This window comes from Chiloscyllium plagiosum, chromosome 25, assembly GCF_004010195.1.
Source record: "Chiloscyllium plagiosum isolate BGI_BamShark_2017 chromosome 25, ASM401019v2, whole genome shotgun sequence".
Classification (NCBI taxonomy): domain Eukaryota; kingdom Metazoa; phylum Chordata; class Chondrichthyes; order Orectolobiformes; family Hemiscylliidae; genus Chiloscyllium; species Chiloscyllium plagiosum.
The window spans coordinates 39,753,928-39,777,285 of NC_057734.1; the positions used below are offsets into that span (position 1 = coordinate 39,753,928).

General features: G+C 42.4%; 1 protein-coding gene across 1 annotated transcript in view; it reads right to left on the reverse strand.

Annotated features, from left to right (window-relative positions):
* Positions 1 to 23,358, reverse strand: part of hnf1a (HNF1 homeobox a) — a 207,410-nt gene that overhangs the window by 129,349 nt on the left and 54,703 nt on the right. The window contains exon 3 of the mRNA XM_043715931.1: positions 13,729 to 13,984. Coding sequence (XP_043571866.1) covers positions 13,729 to 13,984 — 256 coding nt within the window. The remainder of the gene's footprint in view (positions 1 to 13,728; positions 13,985 to 23,358) is intronic.

Sequence of the window (23,358 nt, forward strand, 5' to 3'; positions counted from 1 at the left end):
AGTGGAGTCGTTAGTGGTTATCTTTCAGGAATCGCTAGAATCAGGGAGGCTCCCAGAAGACTGGAAAATCACTAACATGGCACCTTTGTTTAAAAAGGGAGTAAGGCAAAAGACAGAAAATTACAGACTGATTAGCCTAACCTCAGTCATGGGTAAGATCCTGGAATCCATTGTGAAGGATGAGATTTCTGAATACTTGGACGTTTACGGTAAAATAGAGCAAAGTCAGCATGGTTTCATCAAGAGGAGGTCGTGCCTGACAAACCTGCTAGAATTCTTTGAGGAAGTAATGAGCTGGTTAGACCAAGGAGAGCCAATGGATGTTATCTACCTGGACTTCAAGAAGGCCTTTGACAAGGTGCTGCACAGGAGGCTACTGAGTAAGATAAGGGCCCATGGTGTTAGAGGCAAGGTGCTACCATGGATAGAAGCCTGGCTGTCAGGCAGGAAGCAGAGAGTGGGGATAAAGGGGCCCTTCTCAGGATGGCAGCCGGTGACAAGTGGTGTTCTGCAAGGCTCAGTGTTGGCACCACAACTTTTCAGTTTATACAGTAACAATCTAGATGAAGGAACTGAGGGCATTCTGGCTAAGTTTTCAGTTGCTACAGAGATAGTAGAGGGACTAGCATTCAGGAGGTGGGGAGGCTACAGAAGGATTTGGACAGGTTAGGAGAGTGGGCAATGAAATGGCAGATGGGGTACAACGTGGGAAAGTGTGAGGTCATGCACTTTGATAGGAAGATTAGAGGCATGGACTGTTTTCTAAATGGGAAGAAAATTCAGAGGTCTGAAGTGCAAAGAGACTTGGGAGTTCTAGTCCAGGAATCTCACAAGGTAAACTTGCAGGTTGAGTCAATAGATAGGAACGCAAATGCAATGATGACATTTATTTTGAAAGTACTTAAATATAAAAGCAGGGATGGACTTCTGAGGTTCCGTACACGATGGAGTTTAGAAGTTTGAGGGGGGATCTAATTGAAACATACAGAATACTGAGTGGCCTGAACAGAGTGGATGTAGGGAAGATGTTTTCATTGGTAGGAGAGACTAGGATCCGAGGGCACAGCCTTTGAGTAAAGGGAAGACCTTTTAGAATGAAGATAAGGAGAAACTTCTGCAGCCAGAGAGCGGTAAATCTACGGAATTCACTGCCACAGAAGGCTGTGGAAGTCAGGTCATTGATCATGTTTAAGACTGAGATAGATAGGTTCTTGAGGATCAAGGGGATCAAGGGTTATGGGGTGAAAGCAGGAGAATGGGGTTGAGAAACTTATCAGCTACAATTGAATGGCGGAGGAGCCTCAATGGGCTGTATGACCTAATTTCTGCTCCTATATCTTATGGCCTTCCTCTGCAGCCCAGATGCTAAATCCTGAACCCAGGCACCAGGCAGTCACCACATCCTTCAGGACTCTCACTCTTGGCAATAGAGATCAGTGTCTATTCCTCTGACTATACTATCCCCAATTGCAACTACATTTCTCTGTTTTCCCCCCTCCTAAATATCTCCCTGTACCACAGTGCTATGGTCAGTGTACTCAATCTTCCTGCAGCCCCCACTCTCATCCACACAGGGCTAAAAGTCTCAGACTGTTAGACATCCTCAAGGGTCGAGGCTCCTTCAGCACTGCCTCCCGGATCCCTCTACCTGCCGCACTGGTAGTCACACCCCCTGCCCCGATCATTGACTGAATTTGAGGCAATTAATCTAAAGGATGTGATTGCCTCCTGAAACCCAGCATCTAGGTAACTCTCCCCCTCCCTGATGTGTGATAGTGTTTGTGCTCAGACTCCAGCTTATCAGCTCTGAGCCAAAGTTCCTCAGGCAACCAACCACTTATTACAGATTTGGTCACTATGAACAGTAATGGGGTCCACCATTTCCCATGTCATGCAGTTACAACACATAGTCTGGTCCTGCATCACCAGTTCATTTCTTAATTTGATTTTTAAAACTGGAAAACTGCAGTGGAGAGAGATTTGGTACAGAACAGGTTAAAACATTAAAGCTGTCAGTGTTCTACCCTAATCAAGACACACTTTGAAATATGCTTGTCCTGGTTTTCACTGAAAAGTCTAATATTCACATCCAGCTGTGCTGTGTGATAGACCGATGGCACAGATACCAAGGATATTACCAACGTGAGTGGAAGGAAATTGTCAATTCGCTCAACTTCCTTTATCACGTCCATCTGTTTTAGTGCACCGGGAAACCATGACATTAGACTTAAATAACTTTTGTTACTTATTTGTGATATGTGGGTGTTGCTGCCTCAGCCAGAATTTATAACCCATCCTTAAATCGCCCAGGAGGAGGTGGAGGCGAGCTAACTTAGAGTCATAGAGATGTACAGCATGGAAACAAACCCTTCTGTCCAACTCGTCCATGCCGACCAGATATCCCAATCCAATATAGTCCCACCTGCCAGCATCCTGCCCATATCCCTCCAAACCCTTCCTATTCATATACCCATCCAGATACCTTTTAAATGTTGCAATTGTACCAGCCTCCACCACATCCTCTGGCAGCTCATTCCATACACATACCACCCTCTGCGTGAAAAAGTTGCCTCTTAGGTCTCTTTTTTATCTTTCCCCTCTCACCTTAAACCTATGCCCTCTAGTTCTGGACTCCTTGACCCCAGAGAAAAGACTTTGTCTATTTATCCTATCCATGCCCCTCATGATTTTATAAATCTCTATAAGGTCACCCCTCAGCCTCCGACGCTCCAGGGAAAACAGCTCCAGCCTATTCAACCTCTCCCTAGAGCTCAAATTCTCCAACACTGGCAACATCCTTGTAAATCTTTTCTGAACCCTCTCAAGTTTCACAACACCTTTCCGATAGGAAGGTAACCAGAACTGCACGCAATATTCCAACAGTGGCCTAACCAATATCCTGTACAGCCGCAACATGACCTCCCAACTCCTGTACTCAATACTCTGACCAATAAAGGAAAGCATATCAAACACCTTCTTCACTATCCTATCTACCTGCGATTCTATTTTCAAGGAGCTATGAACCTGCACTCCAAGGTACCTTTGTTCAGCAACACTCCCGAGGACCTTACCATTAAGTGTATAAGTCCTGCTAAGAATTGCTTCCCGAAAATGCAGCATCTCCTTCTTGAACTGCTGCAGTTCTGGGGATGAAGAGTTGGGAGCGCAATGCAATGAAACGGCTCGGTCTGGGTAAAAATGACTATGTACCTGGATGCAATCCGTGCCAGTTAGTTAACAGAAGAAGATGTGGTTCATAGTGACCACATCTGTAGCAAGTGTTGGCTGCCCGAGAAACTCCGGCACAGAGCTGATGAGCTGGAGTCTGCTTTGAACTATAGACACACAGGAGCTGGGAAGGGAATCAAGGAGGTGAGGGAGTCTCATCCAGAAACCAGGGACAGAATTTTAATGTCCCCCTCGGCTGAGGGTTTAGAGGAGGGAATCATATATAACTAGCATGTGGGTGAAACAGAGCCAGGAAAAGAAATCATGATCCCTGGCGCCACTCCAAATTCCAGGCTCCCTACCTTTGACAGCATCTGACAGCTCCTACGTGATGCACTTTGGGTTCTAGAGAACAGGATATTTCAGCACAAAAGGAGATCGTTCAACACATCGAGTCTGCGTCAGACCTTTCAAAGAGAAATCCAGTCTGTGCTACCATCACCTCCCCTCCTAAGCTAACCCCCTGCCATAGTTTCTCTGCATTTTCTCCCTCCAAGTGTGTATCAAATTTGAAGTCGTATCCACTTGTAACGTTAGGGTGAGTGTGCATTCCAAAGCTGAACAAATCTTTATATGAAAGGTTTTCCTCAAATCACATCCATTCCTTCTGCCAAAAAAGTTAAATTTGCGATGTTTGATTACTCTATGGCAGAGGAATAAATAATTCAAATCTCTTTTTCAATCAAAATCTTTTATAATTTTATATACCCCCTTGACTATCTGACTTCTTGGTCCTGAGGAGAACAACATCAGCTTCTTTATAATCCCTCAACCTTGGAAGCATTCTGGAGGAAGTGAGGGCTACAGATGCTGGAGATCAGAGTTGAAGAGTGTGATACTGGAAACACATAGTCATGGGCCTCATTCCTGCTGAAGAGCTTATGTTTGAAACATCGACTCTCCTGCTCCTTGGATGCTGCCTGACCGGCTGTGCTTTTCCAGCACCACACTCTTTGACTTGAAACCATTCCGTTAAAATTCTTCCGAATTCTCTACTTCTTGTCCTCAGAATTAGAACCAATAGTCGCATAAGGTCAAAAATGTGTTGTATGGATTCAACAAAGCTTCTTGCCTTTTGTACACTCTGCCTCATTCATAAAGCCCATCAAATGCTCAGGTGTGATACAACCATCGCGATGTCAGACAATTACACACAACTTAGAGTGATGGAGTCATAAGTCTGTTTCTGTAAGCACAGAAACAGACCCTTTGGTCCTAATTGTCTATACTGACCAGATATTCCAAATTAACCTAGTCCCATTTCCCTCGAAACACTTCCTATTCATAACACAATCCAAATGCCTTTTAAGTGTTGCAATTGTACCAGCCTCCACCACTTCCTCTGACAGCTCATTCCATACACGTACCACCCTCTGCATGAAGAAGAATCCCCTAGGTCCCTTTTAAATCTTTCCCCTCTCACCTTAAACCTAAACCTATTCCCTCTAGTTTTGGACTCGCCTACCCAGGGGAACAAGACCTTTGCTATTCACCCTATCCATGCCCCTCATGATTTTATAAACCTCTATAAGGTCACCCTCAGCCTGCAATGCTCCAGGGAAAACAGCCCCAGCCTGTTCAGCCTCTCCCTATAGCTCAAACCCTCCAACCCTGGCAACATCCACTTAAATCTTTTCTGAACCCTTTCAAGTTTCGCAACATCCTTTCCAAAGCGGGAGACCAGAACTGAATGCAGTATTCCAACAGTGGCCTAACCAATGTTCTGTACAGCCACGACACGACCTCCCAACTCCCCTACTCAATGCTCTGACCAATCAATGCCCTGATTACCTGCAACTCCAGCTTCAAGGAGCCATGAACCTGCACCCCAAAGTGTCTTTGCTCAGCAACACTCCCCAGGACCCTACCATTAAGTGTATAAATCTTGCCTTGATTTGACTTTCCAAAATGTAGCACTTTACATTTGGTCATTCAAGTTATGCAATCAATCAACTCTGCTTCCTTGAACCCGGCCCTGTGCAATATCCAGAGAGGAACGTGAAACAGACCAGAACTCATAAACACTGCAGACAATAACCCCCATATAGGAATATCACTAACTCACTGTGATATTTCCAATAGGTGCATGTTCCTGATTTCACTTCCAACTTTGAAAAAATCAAAACTTTCCCTTAAGTTCATACCAACAAATTTACCTACTATAATGTGATTTTTCTATCCACTTAAGTGACTTTAACAAACGAATTTTGTGTCATAATGAATATTTTCTCATTTTACTTTGAAACTAACCACACTTACAAATGCCCTGTTTAGAGCATGTAATAGGAGAATAAAATACTACAGATACTGGAAATCTGAAATACAGTAGAACCCCCATATCTGTGGATTCGGTTTCTGTGGTTTCAGTTATCCGTGGTTTGCCGCATCCCGAAAATATTCCTGATGAAGGGCTTATGCCCGAAACATCGATTCTCCTGTTCCTCGGATGATGCCTGACCTCTGTGCTTTTCCAGCAACACCCTCTCGACTCTGATCTCCAGCATCTGCAGTCCTCACTTCCTCCTGAAAATAGTACACGGATCATTGCAGAAATAATTCCAGGGGGCTGCCAGGAAGGTAAATTTCCCATTTAAATGATAGGATTCACTACCATCTGCTGATTCGGGCATCCGCGTCTTAGAGTGTATCACCCGCAGACATGGGGATATGCCTATATAAAAAGAAAATGCTGGAGAACTCTAGGTCCAGTAGAAAGTCCGGAGGGCAGCTGAGAGAGAAAGAGTGTTAATGCCGCAGGTCCATGATTCTCTAGTTCAGAAGAAGGACTGCTGACCATTGTTTTTTTTCTCTGCGCTGATGCTACCAGATGTGCTGAGTGTTTCCAATGTGTCCCATTACAAATGGAGCAAAATTAAGCCCTTTACCTCCACTTGGGGTTCTAAACTTCCAGCTTTTCTTTACTGAACGCCCCCTGGACTGTGGAACTTGCTGCCACATGAACTGGCTCAGCTGAACAGCCAGATGCGGGACAATGAGAAAGGAGGATATGGGAGAGTGTGATGAACTTCGCAAGTTGCAAAATTCCTGGATTTCAGACTGTCCTAAATGTAAAACTAAGCAAGGATTCTGGCTAGGGGACTTAATTGAAATTCCTGGCTGAGAAATCATTTCTGAGAAATTCAGTTCTGGTAGAGGTTGCTGTGGAACCAAAAACTAGGGAACTTATAACGGCCAACAGCTTCAAATGTGCTGTACAGAGTACTGAAAATGCCTGGTGTTCAGAAGAAGCAAGCTGGGTTTTCGAAGAAAAAAAAGACTATTGTTAGTTCGATAGGAAAAGATAGGAGAGGAACTCATGGTGCGGAAATGTGCAAGATGGCTAAAAGGGACTGAAACTTACAAATGGTGTGAATACCTCAGGAATGGTAAAATGCTGGGCGCTTTTAATCAGAAATCACCAGACTGACTGGGCAGTTGAAAAGGAATTGTGAAAAACTACACTATCATAACTGAGAGAGCAAAAGCATGGGAGGGCAAGAGAGAGAAAGAGCAGACAAACATCAGTCAAAGAGAAAGAGCACGAGGCGGCCAGAGAGAGAGAAGACAAAAGATTCACAGAAGTCCATCTTGTTGGTGATAATTCTATTTGGCAAACTCAGATGGAATAGAAATGATGTTACAAGTGGCTGGAGGATTGAATCCTTTGAGTGGGAAAAGGCTACACTCAGGAGACAGTTTTTAAAGGGCTTTGGACCGGACATGGTACTACACATGTACTGGGAGTGTCACTGAGAAATTCATGAGAATTATCATTGTCTGGCTGTTTAACATGAAATCTATTGTTTCTATTGAAGTAATACAGGTCTGTTAATGCATGTTTAATTTATATTGATTTTGGTTAAAAATGATTCTGGTGTTGTGTGATTTTTAACTTGGTTAAAAATGTTAGAGTGAAAACTTGTTTTATAAAGGTTAAACTGTGTCACTTTGGGGAACACACCAAGACGGTGAAAGGAAGGAATTGGAGGAGGTTTAAACAATTGGATTGAATAGTGTTCTGTGGCACAGAACAAGGTGAAGTAATTCTCTTTTGCTTTGCTAAGTACGTTCAGAACAACAGGACACAACCTTAAATCTAGAGCCTTAAAGGTAACCCCAGGAAGCACTCCCCCTCCCAACAAGCAACAGAAATCTAAAACCTCCCCAGAAAGTGGAAGCTCAATTGAAAATTTTGAAACTGAAAATGGCAGACTTGTGCTTGCCAAGGTTATAAACAGGACAATAAAATCAAGATGGGTAAATGGAGTGAAATTCCAGATCAACTGTGATTGAACTAAACAGCAGAGTGAGATTGAAAAGCTGAACTCCCCTCTCCTGTTCCTATTAATTTAGCTGTTTTCCCCGAGTCAGTAACACTGAAGCCAATTTCAATGCCCAATTGCCCATTGCAGTTGAATTTAGCTAATACAACAAATCAAAAGGAAATAGATTGCTGACATCTATCTGTGAACTATGGCAATCCTGAGGGGATGACAGAAGTAAATAAATGTAAATTCCAGTCCTACAAGCCACCCCCTCACTGTACTGGAAACAGCTCTCTCAAAAATGAGTAGTTCATGATTTGATTTATGCTCGTTCTGGCTTCTTCTCATTACACCCCCAACAACATAATTTCACAGCCTTTCGCTATCGCTTACCACTACAATCAAATTCACTTTATCGGGCACGCACCAGGATTGGGTGGTACCAATAAATCAAAATTGAAGGTTAACACCCTGCAGTTATGGTAATCACTGGAAGTGAACTAAAACATGCCCTGGCATATAGTGCAATTTGCAGCCTCTCCACCTTTAACTCTTCTCACTGTTGGGAAAAAAACTTCAATCTTCAGCAGGCTAATTTTACAATCGCTTCAGACTGACATCAGTATTTAATAATGGAATGCCGAAGGGGATATCAGAGATATCAGTTTGAGGAAGATTCAGGTTTGTAAGGTGTCCAAAAACACAAAGAAGTTACTGTATACGCATGTGGAAGTGGAATTTCTATGACAACAGGTTTAGTTGAAAAATTAGGGGGTTACAAATGAGTAACATTTTTGGAAAGTTTGAAATCTACCCTCCCCTATTGCTTTGCTATTGTTCTGCTACATTACAGATTGTACCTGCTAAACACACCCTCGAAAGGAGTCAAAAGTATGTTCACTATTTAATTTTGTTATAAATAAGTAACAATCACCATGAAGATATGATTTGGAGATGCCAGTGTTGGACTGGGGTGAACAAAGTTAAAAATCACACAACACCAGGTTATAGTCCAACAGGTTTAATTAGAAGCACACTAGCTTTCGTAGCGACGCTCCTTCATCAGGTGGTAATGGAGGGCTCAATCCTAACACACAGAATTTATAGCAAAAATTTACAGTGTGATGTAACTGAAATTATACATTGAAAAATTGATTGTCTGTTAAGACTTTCATCTGTTAGAGTACAGTGATAGTTTCACTTCTTTCATGTGTAAATCACAAAGCCATATTTTAAAACGTTGTATTCTCGGGTTAGCTGTTAACAATGGTGATAGCTAGACAATATGTTGAAGGTGTTGGCCCCCTGTGCTCTCTGTCTATGCCATGATGTTTAGATTGATTCTAATCTAAAAAGTGAGATAACTTTGACATAGATGGTGGACATAGATACCACCATCACGCATGGGGATACCTCCCACCTTGTACATTGCAGGTACTCATGTGACTCAGCCAACGTTGTCTATCTAATACGTTGCAGGCACGGATGCCCGGAGGCATGGTACATTGGGGAAACCGAGCAAAGGCTACGACAACGGATGAATGGGCACCGCGCAACAATCAATAGACAGGAGTGTTCCCTCCCAGTTGGGAAACACTTCAGTGGTCCAGGACATTCAGCCTCGGACCTTCGGGTGACCATCCTCCAAGGTGGACTTCGGGACAGGCAGCAGAGAAAAGTGGCCGAGCAAATACACATACACTTCCTCGCACTCACAACCCCCAACCCAGATAGGCACACACACACACACACACACACCGACAAAGACCCACATTGCACACATATATTTTGTGGGGTGAATTTGTACTTGCAGGGTTACATTGTATTTTGCATGCATTCATGTAGAACTCTGAGCTCAAAAACTGCATGAATTCATGAAAACTCTGTTATCTCACTTTTTAGATTAGAATCAATCTAAACATCATGGCATAGACAGAGAACACAGGGGGCTAATACCTTCAACACATTGTCTAGCTATCACTATTGTTAACAGCTAACCCAAGAATGCAACTTTTTAAAAAATGGCTTTGTGATTTACACATGAAAGAAGTGAAGCTATCACGGTATTCTAACAGATGAAAGGCTTATCAGACAATCAATTTTTCAATGTATAATTCCAGCTACATCACACTGTAAATTTTTGCTATAAATTCTGTGTGTTAGGATTGAGGTCTCCACTACCACCTGATGAAGGAGCGGTGCTCTGAAAGCTAGTGTGCTTCCAATTAAACCTATTGGACTATAATCTGGTGTTGTGTGACTTTTAACCATGAAGATAGGCATAACTCACTGTACTCTAACTTCATTGCATTTATCAAATACAACAAAAGCAAAAGCCACATTCATAATTTTATATGACTTCAAACAACATTTTCACAGAGCAGAAGTGAATACTATGGAGCAACAGAATATACACAATGTTCTGAATATAGGTTTGCTCGCTGAGCTGGAAGGTTCTTTTCAGACATTTTGTCACCATACGAGGTAGCATCTTCAGTGAGCGTCCGAATGAAGCACTGGTGGTGTAGCCCACTTTCAATTTATATGTTTGGGTTTCCTTGGGTATGGTGACAAAACGTCTCAAAACGAACCTTCCAGCTTAGCGAGCAAACCTACATCCAGAACCACAACCTGTGCTATAAATCTTCTCAAAACTCGCTGTATAGAATGTGTCTTAAAATCCATTATAAATCACCATCCTCCCTGTCCTCTTCAGAACCAAATGTTGCATCCCATTCTGCTTCTTAAATGGCATCATCCTAACAATCATCAAGATCATTTTCATCAGCAAAGCTATATTGCCATCGCCATAACACTCCACAAATGTGCCATCAAGTGCATTGGGTATCTCGCATTTTTTAGATGATTTGTCAACAATCTTCATTCTGATTTCAACCAGGACTCTACAACTCATTTGCACAGACTTGCTAACATTAGAGGAATTAGAGGTAGAATTAGAAATAGAATTAGAATTGGACTTAGAATTTGAATTTGCTTTATTAGAATTAGCTTTATTGTCACACGTACTCAAACGACTACAGTGAAAAGTTTACAAGTCACCATCTTAGGTACAAAGGTCCCTTGGGACACATTCTTCAGTACAAATTCTTAGGGAGAAAAATAGAAAAAGGAAGAGATAGATGTCCAGCATTAGAGATCATAGGAATGTATTTAAAAAGCAAAGGAATACAAAGTTTAGAATTACATAAATTATTGGAACATTACTGAATGTCTTCTCTCCTCTGATCATCCACATTTTTTCTCATTACTCTTTAAGGGATGGCTCAGAGAGACATTCAAAAAGTGAATGAGGGTGGTTAGACCATCGACAATCACCACAATACCTCCGTTTTGTGATCTAACTTCAACAACAATTATTCCCGGTAGTTCATAATAGCAGACGAAACCATCGTGCTTCACTCAATGATTGCCCCTAAGTTCAACTTGTTCAAAAGGTGGATTTTGACAGGATATGATTCATCACAAAACTATTGTAGGTTCAGGTTACAGGTTTTGATGGAAGAGCTGTCTAAAGTGAGCTGGGAAAATAGTCACAGGTGAAAGTAGGTAAAAAGGGGTAGACCTTTAAGCAGAATTTTCAGAATGCTCAGCAATAAGTTTATTCCAGTCAGAAAGGACTCACGAAGAAGAGTGAGCCACCCATGTTTAACAAAGGCAGTCAAAGGAGAGCATCCAATCAAAACCAAAGCACACAGGAGCCAAAAACTAACGGTAGACTAGAAAATAGGATCTTTCAGGGTCAAGCAGCAGATGACTAAAAAGATAATAAAGAAATGAAAAAATTGATCATGTAAGCAAGTTGGCAAGAAATATAAAACAACATGAACTTTGTTAAGTATACAAAAAGATGGTAACTAAAATTAGTGCGAGACCCTTCGAGATGGTACTGGGGAATTAATAACAGGGAAATGGGATAATTTAAACCAATGTTTTGCTTCAGTCTTCATGGTGGAAGATACTATAAAGACAACAAAGAAAACAGATGAACAAGGTGCTAATGGGAGGAGAGATCTTTAATAAGCTCTACCAGAAGCAAAATGTATTTGACAAACTATTGGGACTATAGACAGGAAGGTAGCCAGGACCTGATATTCTACATTGAAGGGTGTGAAAGGAGGTGGCTGTGGAGATAGTGGAGGTATTGGTTTAAATATTCCAGAACTCACTGGATTTGGGGAGGCTTCTGGTAGATTGGAATTGCAACACTCCTGTTAAAGAAGGGTCGGAGACAGGAAGCAGAAAACTATAGGCCAGTTAGCCTAACATATATTGCTGAAAAAATACTAAAGTCAGGAAAATAAAATAGCAGTACATTCAGAAAAGCTTAATGCAATTAAACAGAGTCAACATGGTTTTGTGAAAGGGAAATCATGGTCAAGTTAGAATTCTTTGAAGTTATAAAGGAGTAGAGTTGAAGAGGAACCAGTAGAAGTAATGTTGTTGAACAGAATGCCTGAGGTTCAAATACTTGGTTCTTTGTTAGTTGCGTCACAGTTAGACAGAATGGTAAAAGAAGGCATTCAGCACGCTTGCCTTCATTGGTGTAGGAGTTGGGGTGTCACATTGAGGTTGTACAGAATGTTGATGAGGTCACCCTGCTATTGAAAGGATTTTATGAAATTGGAGAGGGTTCATAAAAGCTTTACCAGGATGTTGCCAAAACTGGAGGATTTGAGTTATAAGGATAGGTTGAGACCTTTTTTTCCCCTGGAGCACAGAAAGTTGAGAAGCTTATAAAATCATGAGGGGCATAGATAATCATGAGGTGAATAGCAAAGGTCTTTTCCTGAGAGTGAGCGAGTTCAATACCAGGGGGCATATTTTTAAGGTGAGAGGAGAAAGATTTAAAAGGGACCTGCGGGGCAAGCTTTCAAACAGAGGGTGTGAAATGAATGCCAGAGGAAATGGTAGATGCAGGTGCAGTTGTAACATTTAAAAGACATTGGGATCGTTCTTAAAATATCAACTTCTACAGAATCAGGTTAGGACCCTCAGTAATTTTCATTATCGTACAAATATGGGACACGATCAGACGGTTCACAGTATTTTGTAAGTATTCACAATGTAGTTGAAGTTGTGCTACAACTTTAAATAGTGATAGAAATTCCTCATCTGAAATATTGTCTATAGCTCTGATTCTGATTTATGGATTCACCTGTCACCTCAAGGGTGAGTGTTCAGTGAGGAGACCAGGAGTTCAGAATCTAGGTTTCTATCATCTTTTACACGTGATGTTAAGTCAACCATTGATTTGCAGAACTGTTTGTAAATATTATATATGCAGTCACTCTTGGAGGGATGAGTGAAGGCTTGTGATGTTTGCACATGTCCTATAGGAACTTGACTCTTATCGAACATTCTGATTGTTTGATGACAGATGTCTCCATTTGGATCTGCCATGGTTGTATTTCCCATCTTTTGCAATAACTAAAATGAAGGCATTTAACTTTTATGAGGCACTGAGTTAAGCTTGCGTAGTTGTCTCTGGAGAAAAGCAGTGATCTGATTGGTGCCTTTAATTATGAAGGAGGTTAAAGTGAAACAACTCTTCTCTCAAGCAGTAGTTTGACAACAAGGAAATAACCCTATCAAAGCCTGAGCTGGTTCAAAGCGAATCTGAGGAGATTCAAGTTGACAGATGATGAGAGAATATAATGGTGCTGGAAGGCCATTGATGTAGAAGCAATTATAAAAAGGTAAAACAATACTTTGTTAGGAAGCAGGAATGTAAAAGAATGTGAAGGGTGGGGATGTAAGATGACAGATAGAATTACTGTGAGCTTGGTGCACTCATCTTGTTCCTTTACTCCCACGTATTTTCTTCAATCCCTCACTGTTTGTCTCTTCTCATTGGAGTAGCTCATCTTTGAGTTTGTTTGTGCATGCATTAGCAGCTTCTACAGCTCATCTGAATGAACTTGTCATCTGAAGAAAGGCCAACTTAGCATCATCATGTTGGTTACAAAGGGTGCCGATGTTGTTGTCAACCTATGTTCACACAGCACTCTCCCGATAAGAACATGTACCTACAGTAAGAGCCTGACAGGTTCCCACCACTCCAACTGTACCCAACCCCTGCCCTGCCAACCTTACCATCTCAGCATTGTTAAAGTCAATGATATCCCTCTACCAGCTGCTGGCAAGATATCAGCTGGTTCATTCACACAGCAATATCAACAAGTGCGCATTGTTCATCACACTTCATTCAACGTACCTGTTGCACTCTTCAACCAATGCTTCCCGTTCTTCCTTGCTTGGGTTCTTCTGCCTCTCATAAGCCTGAAATAAAATCTGCTGCGAGGCGGGCCCCCACTTGAATCGGTTCCTCCGCATCTTCTTGCTGGTTGGCTCTTCAACAGGTTCTTCCCCCGGAGTTCCCTGAGCTGCATTGCTGTACTCTGCAAAGAGAAACAGCTGCTGCCTGCTCTCTGCCACATTCTGGCCTGCCTTTTGGGTTGGTTGGCTGAACTCTACAATGGGAAAGATAGAAATAAATGTCGCTTGTTCCTTCATTCACAACAAAAAGGCAACCTACACAATCTAAGGGTCTTAAAAAATCTAGAACCTTAAAATGACAGAACACTATAGCCGTCATTTTTCTCTGTGGAATTATCATCTTAATTAGATTAGATTACTTACAGTGTGGAAACAGGCCCTTCAGCCCAACAAGTCCACACCGACCCTCTGAAGAGCAACCCACCCAGACCCATTCCTCTACATTCACCCCTGACTAATGCACCTAACACTACAGGCAATTTAGCACGGCCAATTCACCTAACCTACACATCTTTGGATTGTGGGAGGAAACCGGAGCACCCGGAGGAAGCCCACGCAGACACTGGGAGAATGTGCAAACTCCACACAGACAGTTGCCCAAGGCGGGAATTGAACCTAGGTCCCTGGTGCTGTGAGGCAGCACTGCTAACCAGTGAGCCACCGTGCCACCTGACCTAACTACAATCAATAATCCTATTCATCAGGGGTTAAAAAAAAGACAGCCTAAGCTCATGTCTTCAGTTTAGATTGGTTTTCATTAAGGGATCTTGTGAAATAGTGGTAGTGTTCCTATTTCTGAGGCCTATAGTTCAAATCCCACCTGCTCCAGAGGTGTATCCTGATATAACAGGTTGATTATTATCCTAGGTTGATTATAAAAATCTAGATTTGATTTCTGCTTTGATCCATCTGCTCACCCAACAGGATTCATAATGCAGTAGATGTCCAATTTGTAACTGCCTTCTGCTTGCTCTCTTAGCTTATTCTTCTGGGAGGACGGTCACTATCCAGAATTTACCATACACAATGCGGTATCATGGATATGAACCAGAGTGGAATATAGCACGTGTAGTGACACACAAATATCAACTCTGATTAGTCTGTGGATAATGCACGTGATTGAAATCTAAATGTCCCCACACCCTCTCTGCAAGCCAGTAAATAGTAACAGAAGATGTTTTGTATGTGCAATTTGTCTACTGTATATCATTAGCATGATACAGGCTGATAAAGGAAAGACAATTTGTTTGAAGTTAATGGGTAAGAAACCCAGGCATGATGTAATGTGCAATGCTGGTTTTCAAAGGCCCCATTTGAGCAGAGGCCAACTCCACCAAAGAGAATCCTTTGTACAGTAAAGCGAGTCATGCTAGAGTTGTCTGCTTGAGCTCCCCACACAGAAAAACCCAAGGACTGACGGGTATTCTATGGCTCAAGAAGGCTTTACTGCCAAATGACACAAGAGGCATTTATTTTTGTACATCTAGATTTTTACATTTAATTATTGGAGGCACAAGCAAACACCTGAGGGTCTGTACGATGATTTCAAGCATAAAACAGCCAAGCATAAAAAAAATTATTGGAAAATAGGATTTTTAGTATTACAACAAATACAAAACAATACAATTCAAAACAATACAAAGGAAGAACACAAAATAAATGTAAAAACCCAAAGCCCCCTCATCTACAAATGCATAAATATGTATAGAAAAATGTATAAATTAAAAAACTCAACTACTTAACTAAATCAATAATCATGAACAACAAACTAATAAATAATAATAACTCAGCTCAAACAAAACACTCACTCTCGAATCTTGAGAGCATTAATTTTCACATATTCATACGTTCACTGTTCCCCCTGTCTGGATATTGGACTCGTAAAGGACAATCGTTACGGCTATATAAAAGCCCTTATTAGTGTGGCAGATAAATCTGTGTCCAGGTTTCCAAAAAGGGCCATCATGTCTTTTAGAAATTCTCAGTTTTGTGGTGTACCATACTTGCGAGAAAATCCAAGGGGATATGCTCCATAACAATCTTACGCCAACCCGTCAGGCCTGGGGTATTTTCGGATACCCAACCTAACAAGGATATTCTTTCTTGCGCAGAAAGTGAGGATGTTGGAAGGCTTTTTCCTATGCGCATCTACAGGGAACGCTCTGGGCCGGCCAAGAAGAGGAGAGATAGGGTCCTTCTCCACCCAAACTCTCCTCCATTGCACCCGCCACAGAGCTCCAGTATGTTTGAGACCTACCACAGGACCAGAGACAATGAGAAAAAGTGCCCGTACCAACCTTGCACTTGGGACATGTTGAAGCTACCCCTGGTTTAAATTTTGACAAACGGTCTGTAGCCAAGTGGACCCTGTGGAGAACCTTCAACTGTAAAGCATGGGTCCTATTGATATCTGTCTTGCATTTTCCCAAATATCTTCCCATGCCTCTGAGGAGACCTGAACACCTAGTTCTCTCCCCCACACCCTGCAGAGTCGATCGAACTCAACTAAGGGGCCGTCCCCAATTGATGATACAAAATGCTGACAGAAAGTGTACTCTTAGCACCAAGCACCCTCCTCTCCATGTCAGATTTGTAGGGATCAGTCAAAAGTGTAGTTGTTTTTTTGAATAAAATTCCAAACTTGAAAAAAATGAAAGAGGTCCCTGTTAGATAGCTCATATTTCCTGAGGTATTCTGATTCCTGATGATGGGCTTTTGCCCGAAACGTCGATTTTATTGCTCCTCGGATGCTGCCTGAACTGCTGTGTTCTTCCAGCACAACTAATCCAGAATCTGGTTTCCACCATCTGCAGACATTGTTTTTACCTAGCTCATATTTCCGTGCTAACTGATCAAAGGACATCATTGTGTCTCCTTCAAATAAATCACCCATGCAAGACACACCCCTAGCTGCACAACGTTTAAATCCTGAATCTATCATTCCTGGTTGAAAACCCAGCATACCCACTGTAGATGTACGAGAAGATGTTTTGCCAATATTGCCTTCCCTCTGCCGAATTGCCCTCCATGCTTTTAACAGTATTGATAACTATTGGATTATGGCAATATTCCATAACTGTCGTCAATTTGTCCAAAAACAACAAGCTAGTCAGGGGGCACCCTGGCCTGAGAGGTTTCGATATCTAACCATATTGAAAGAGGGTCCCCACAAGCCCAATCACTCATGTAAGATAAAAGCGAGCTTAGTTGATAGTTTTTAATGTCTGGGAGATCCACCTCCCCCCATTGTGGGCAATTGCAGTTTAGCTAATTTAATAAAGGGCCTGCATACAATGCCAAATAAAAGAGCTGAACCAGCTGTTCAGACTCCTAAATGTTTGCTTATCGAAAATCAGGGGGAGCATCTGTATAGGGTACAACAAACGGGGGAGCATATTCATCTTAATAAGCGCTATCTGACCCAACTGCGAGACTGGAAGTGCCTCCCATCTTTGAAGGTCTTGTTTAATTTTGTCGAATAATTGAGCAAAATTAGCTTTAAACAGCCAATCCAAAACTGGAGTGATGAATATACTCAAATACACAAAACCCCCCTGTGACCACTTAAATGGGAATCTATAGTCACCCTTAAGACCTAGCACCTTTGTAAGACCACCCATAGGCATAGCCTCTGATTTTGCAAAATTAATCTTGTACCCTGAAAAGGTGCCAAATGCACTGATGCATTATCAGGCGAGGCAATGAAACTGCTGGATTTGACAAAAAAAAATGAGGACATCGTCTGCGTACAACAAAATCTTATGTAATTTTGACCCCACTTCTAGATCCCTACTAAAGGCCTCTGATAATAGTTCAATGTAAAGAGCAACGGCGAAAGTCAAATGTTAAAATGTTAAAAATGTTAAATTTGCTTGATCATATTCCATCGGTTATGACCGCAGCGAGAGGGTCACTGTAGAAAACGTTTACCCACGTTATAAAGGCTTCTCCCAAGCCAAACTGCTCCAGAGTATCAAAAAGGTACAGCCACTCAACTCGATCAAATGCCTTCTTTGCATCTGGAGAAATCACCAATCCCTGTATTGACTATTGTTAACACACTTGAGTTACATTAAGCAGCCTCCGAACATTTTTGGAGGATCTGTGGCCCTTTATGAAGACCGTCTGGTCCACTTTAACAATAGAAGGTAACACAGTCTCCAGCCTTAATGCAAGAATCTTAGAGAGGATTTTAAAGTCCACATTTAAGACTGAAATGGGCCTGTCCCTTTTATAAGAATAAGCTAAATATTGCCCTCTCTCAGGGATGGCGGGAGACAGTCATGACTGTATGAGTCATTGAACATTTGAGGATCAGGCCTGACAATATGTTTATAAATTCCTGAGAGAATTCGCTGGGAAGTCCACCAGGACCGGGCACCTTTCCACTCTGAAGCTGCTTCACAGCCTCCTGCACCTCTTGCTTCTGATACAGGGGCATTGAGAAAAGACTCTTGTTCAGGGGTCACGCCCGGGATCTCCAGATCCTTGAAGAAGGACTCCATCTTGGCCCATCCCTCCTCACAACATTCAGATTGGTATAACTTAGAGTAAAATCTCCGGAATGCCACATTAATCTTTTTGAATCACATGTTACCTTATGGGGCACTCCTTTTCCTGATGAGATATGCTAGGTATTTGCCTGGCCTGTCACCATGCTCATATAACCTTTGCTTTGCGAAAGTAAGCTCCTTCTTTGCTGTCTGCGTGAGCACAGAATTCAATGCAGACCGCCGCGCTATAATCCTCTGTCGCTTGACCAACGAGGGCCTGTCAAAGTAAGCCGTCTCGGCTACCTTCAACCCGTGCTTCGAGGAGATGTTACTGTTTGCCCTTTTGCCACCTCCTACTGGTAGAGCAAGAAATAACTAACCTCTGGCATAGGCTTTGGCAGTTTCCCAAAGGACGGATGGGCTACTAACCGAGCCTGAGTTAATGTCTAGGAACGCCTGAAATTCCCGAGAGAAGTAGTCCACAAACTTATTATCCTTGAGGATAAAGGGATCCATTCGCCAGTGCCTTGGGCCCACTGCAATGTTCTTAATCTTAACCAACAGGTACACTGGAGCATGATTGGAGATGGTAGTATTACCAATCGTACAAGATCCTACCAAGTCCACGGTTACCACGGGGGGTTAGAAAAACATCAATCCTGGTGTGACATCTGTGTGGATTGGAAAAAAATGTAAAATCCCTGCCTGTAGGGTGGAGACGCCTCCAGACATCCCTAACTCCACACACAGATCCACTAATTGTTTAGTTTGTACAGATGGCATCAGGGGCTTTTGGGCAACCTGTCTACCATGGGATCCATTAAAATCTCCCCCTACAATGATATGCCGGGACTCCAGACTGATCAGTTTAGAGAATGCATCTACCAGAAATTTGAGAGGATGAAGCAGAGGGCAATAAACATTTAAAACACCATATTCATCCCCGTTTATTAGGGCTTTGAGAACTACAAACCTCCCGAGTGTGTCTTTAACACACCTCTCGTAACTTAAATGGGAGATTCCTCCTAACAAATATAGCCACTCCCCTACTGCTGGTCTTAAAAGCTGAAAATTTAAGCCACTTTGCTGTAGTTTCAAATGCTCCCCATCATCCAAGTGTGTCTCCTGTAATAAAGCAACATCCACCTTCTCCTTTCCCGGATCAAAAGTACCTTCTTCCTATTAATTGGTGAGCGACTCCCCTTGATGTTCGAGGCACACCATTTAATTAAGTCATTAGCCATAACCTTGTGCAGTAACATTTCGATTCCAGAGAGGAGGAACTCGAACCATAAATCGCCGAGCCTTAGTGTCGCAAGATCCACTAAACATAAAAACTACATAAACTAAACCTACTACAGTTAACAAGCCTATCAAAGCTACCAAAGACTAAATATAACAAAAACCAAAAAACAAACCAACATATAAAGTGCCAACGGCACTGAATAGTGGAACTCACGCCCTGCCCAAAGGGGACAACAACTATACATCCCAAAACCCTACTTCCCATCCTGCTGCCAATACTGCAGCCAGGGCATTTAAATACCTGAACTGGGTATAAACTGCCCGTAAGTAGGCATCTAGCCATCCCAACCATTTTCCCTCCTCCTAGCTACTGCCACACCATAAGCACAAGCAGAAAAGGAAGAAAATACACCATGGAATAGCAATGTGAATAAAGAAATTTTGAAAAAAAAATGGTCAGTACCCCACCCATCCTTTGGTATAACTGAACGTAGAAATTGAAAGGACACATCTCAACCACACCAAACACAGTTTAGACCAGATTGTTACCAATAAGAAAGCTAGGAAAATAAAACCCCGACCGGACTTTCTCTTTTTTTGAAAAGGAAAAACAAAGACATACCCAGACAACACTACTATTTGTACATACTAAATTGTTCACATTAGGTTAATTTGCCCACAAAGTCTTTTGCCCTCTCCGACATGTCAAACAGATGTACAGATCCATCTAAGGTGATCCAAAGCATCGACGGATATCTCAGAGAATTGATCCCAAGCTCCCTCAGTCTTTTCTTGACGTTGTCTTAGTATTTTCTGGATCACCGCTGCTGAGAATTCCTGGAAGAACATGATCTTCGAGCCCTCATAAACTAGGGCCTTCGCATCCTTCTCCTGGATTCTGGAAGCTTCCACAATTCTCTCCTTATCTCTATAATGATGAAACCGCACCAAGATAGGACGAGGACATTGATCCAGACCTGACCTCTGCGCCGTGACCCGGTGAGCCCTCTTGATCTTCAAGCCTCTCATTCCAGCCTCCAAGTTAAGGAATTTCAGCAACCAGTTCTCAATAAATTCCACCAGCCGCTCACCTTCCTTACCTTCCGGCAGAACGACGATCCAAATATTGTTTCACCTGCCCCTGTTCTCGAGGTCATCAACTTGATCAAGCAAATTATGACCTGGGTCTCCAGGGCTTGGACCCTATCCTTAGAGGAACCAGTATCAGCTTCCATTACTACAGCTCTGTATTCGACCTCATCTGTCCGTTTGTCCAGGTCTCCCAGTTGCTGTTCATGCTTCTGCAGCATGATGGAGATCGGGGCCAGCTTCCCCTTTATCTGCTACCCAACATCTGGTGAGATTTTGTGAGCTCCTTCACCAGGGCCTGGTAAGAAATCGAGTCCGAGGATCCTGCAGGCTGGTCCGCAGGCCCAGTCTTGGACGCTCCTCAGACTCAGGCAACTGTCTGTGTGGAGTTTACACATTCTCCTCGTGTCTGTGTGGGTTTCCTCCCACAGTCCAAAGATGTGCAGGTTAGGTGAATTGGCCAAGTCAGGGGTAAATACGGGGGAACGGGTCTGGGTGTACTTGTTGAGCCGAAGGGCCTGGTTCCATACTGTGGGGAATCTAATCTAGTTTCTGTTTTTGTAGCCGATAGTTGTCATCCTGTTAGCCCGCAGGCCCCGGGTTTCATTTCAGTCAGAAATGAGAGTTGCGTTTGTGAATTACACCAAGTAACAGCAGGCGAGAATAATCAGGAAATCAGCAGTGTAACTCTGTGCTGGAAACTTTATATTGTATCTCGAAGCACCGAAGCTGAAGTTCATCTTGCCGAAAGGGCAACTGGCACCCAAGCAGACATTCAATACTATAATGCCAGCTTTCAGACAATAAACTATTTCATCTTTGCTCTTGGCTTTCTATCATTGGTAGTCCCTTATTGTGGGACAGTCACTATCCACCATGTATTATCACCCTGATAAAGGAAAGAGGACACTCATGTACTCTTCACTATTCAGACTTTTCCACATAATCCACGCTGAAAAACATATCACTGATTAATCTAGTCATTTATCACACTTCTTCAGTGCAGCTAACATTGATTCCAGTATTTCTCACAGAGCAGGACTTGCAACAGACACAAGACCAGGGACTGGACTGAGATCTGAACATGTGCAGTTGGTGTGGATTTAGTGGAACTATGGATGGGAGCTGCAATCCCTGCCTCAGGTTACAGGTCTGACTAGAAATTGAATTTATTCTCTATATTGAACTTAAAAGCTAAGCTTCAGGGTAGCCGATCTATTTACAAGGTATAATTAATGGATTTCATTAAGTCGAAACAATCAGTATAGAGGTATTTATACATAAGCCAAGTTTTCTTGCGATTAAACAGAAATCATTAATGCATGTTCAAAGAAAGCACATTTTACTGCAGGAGAATTTGCTGTTTTTGAATTCATGTGTCGCTGGATATCGGTGAATTTCACAACTAATCTTGGAGGAACCTGTTTGGGCAAAGTTCACAGCACAGAATCAGATAATTGTTGTTTAAGTGTGTCCAAGAGAAAGGCTGTATTAGTGAGCACAGTGGGTTCTTTCTTGATTATATGTTTTTAGAAATATGTCTCTTGATTAAACTTAAAATATAATCCATAACTATTAATTTAACCTAGGGCACTGTTTTGTAGAGGAATAGGACAGTGTTATTTTCTGAGTCTGTAGATTGTGAAGGAGCAAAAATGGCCTTTCAGTGAGATGTACTTCTTGTCAGATGTGGGAGTTTTAAAGAGAGTTTAAGGGTTACTGCGGGTTATATCTGCCATAAATGCTGTTGGATGCGAATCTTATCAGATCGAGTGGATCGGTTGGAGAGACAGTTAGAAGCGATGAGGAATTTGCAACAGCAACAGTATGTGATGGATGGCAGTTATAGGAATTGGGGGAAAGTCTCAGTTCCAGTCACATAGATGGATTAACTCCAGGAAGGGTAAGAGAGGTAGGCACCTAGGGCAGAAGTCTTTTATGGATATACCCATTTCAAACAAGTATGCTGTTTTGGAAAATGTACGAGGTGATGGATTCTCAGGGGAACGTAGCACGGACAGCCAAATTTCTGGTATTGAGACTGGCTCTAATACAACGAGGGGCATGTCAGCTTCCAAGAGATCAATTGTGTTAGGGGATTCTGTAGTCAGAGGTACAGACAGACGTTTCTGTGGCCAGCAGAGAAAAAGCAGAATGGTGTGTTGTTTCCCTGGTGCCAGGATCAAGGATGTCTCAGAGAGGGTGCAGAATGTTCTCATGGGGGAGAGGGGCCAGCAAGAGGTCATTGTCCACATTGGAACCAATGACATAGGAAGTGAAAAGGTTGAGATTCTGAAGGGAGATTACAGAGAGTTAGGCAGAAATTTAAATAGGAGGTTCTCAAGGGTAGTAATATCTGGATTACTCCCAGTGCAATGAGCTAGTGAGGGCAGGAATAAGAGGATAGAGCAGATGAATGCATGGCTGAGGTGCTGGGATATGGAAGAAGGATTCACATTTTTGGATCATTGGAATCTCTTTTGGGGTAGAAGTGACCTGTACAAGAAGGACGGATTGCACCTAAATTGGAAGGGGACTAATGTACTGGCAGGGAAACTTTCTCGAACTGATTGGGAGGATTTAAACTAGTAAGGTGGGGTGGGAGCACCCAGGGAGATAGTGAGGAAAGAGATCAATCTGAGACTGGTACAGTTGAGAACAGAAGTGAGTCAAACAGTCAGGGCAGGCAGAGACTCGGTAGGACTAACAAATTAAACTGCATTTATTTCAATGCAAGGGGC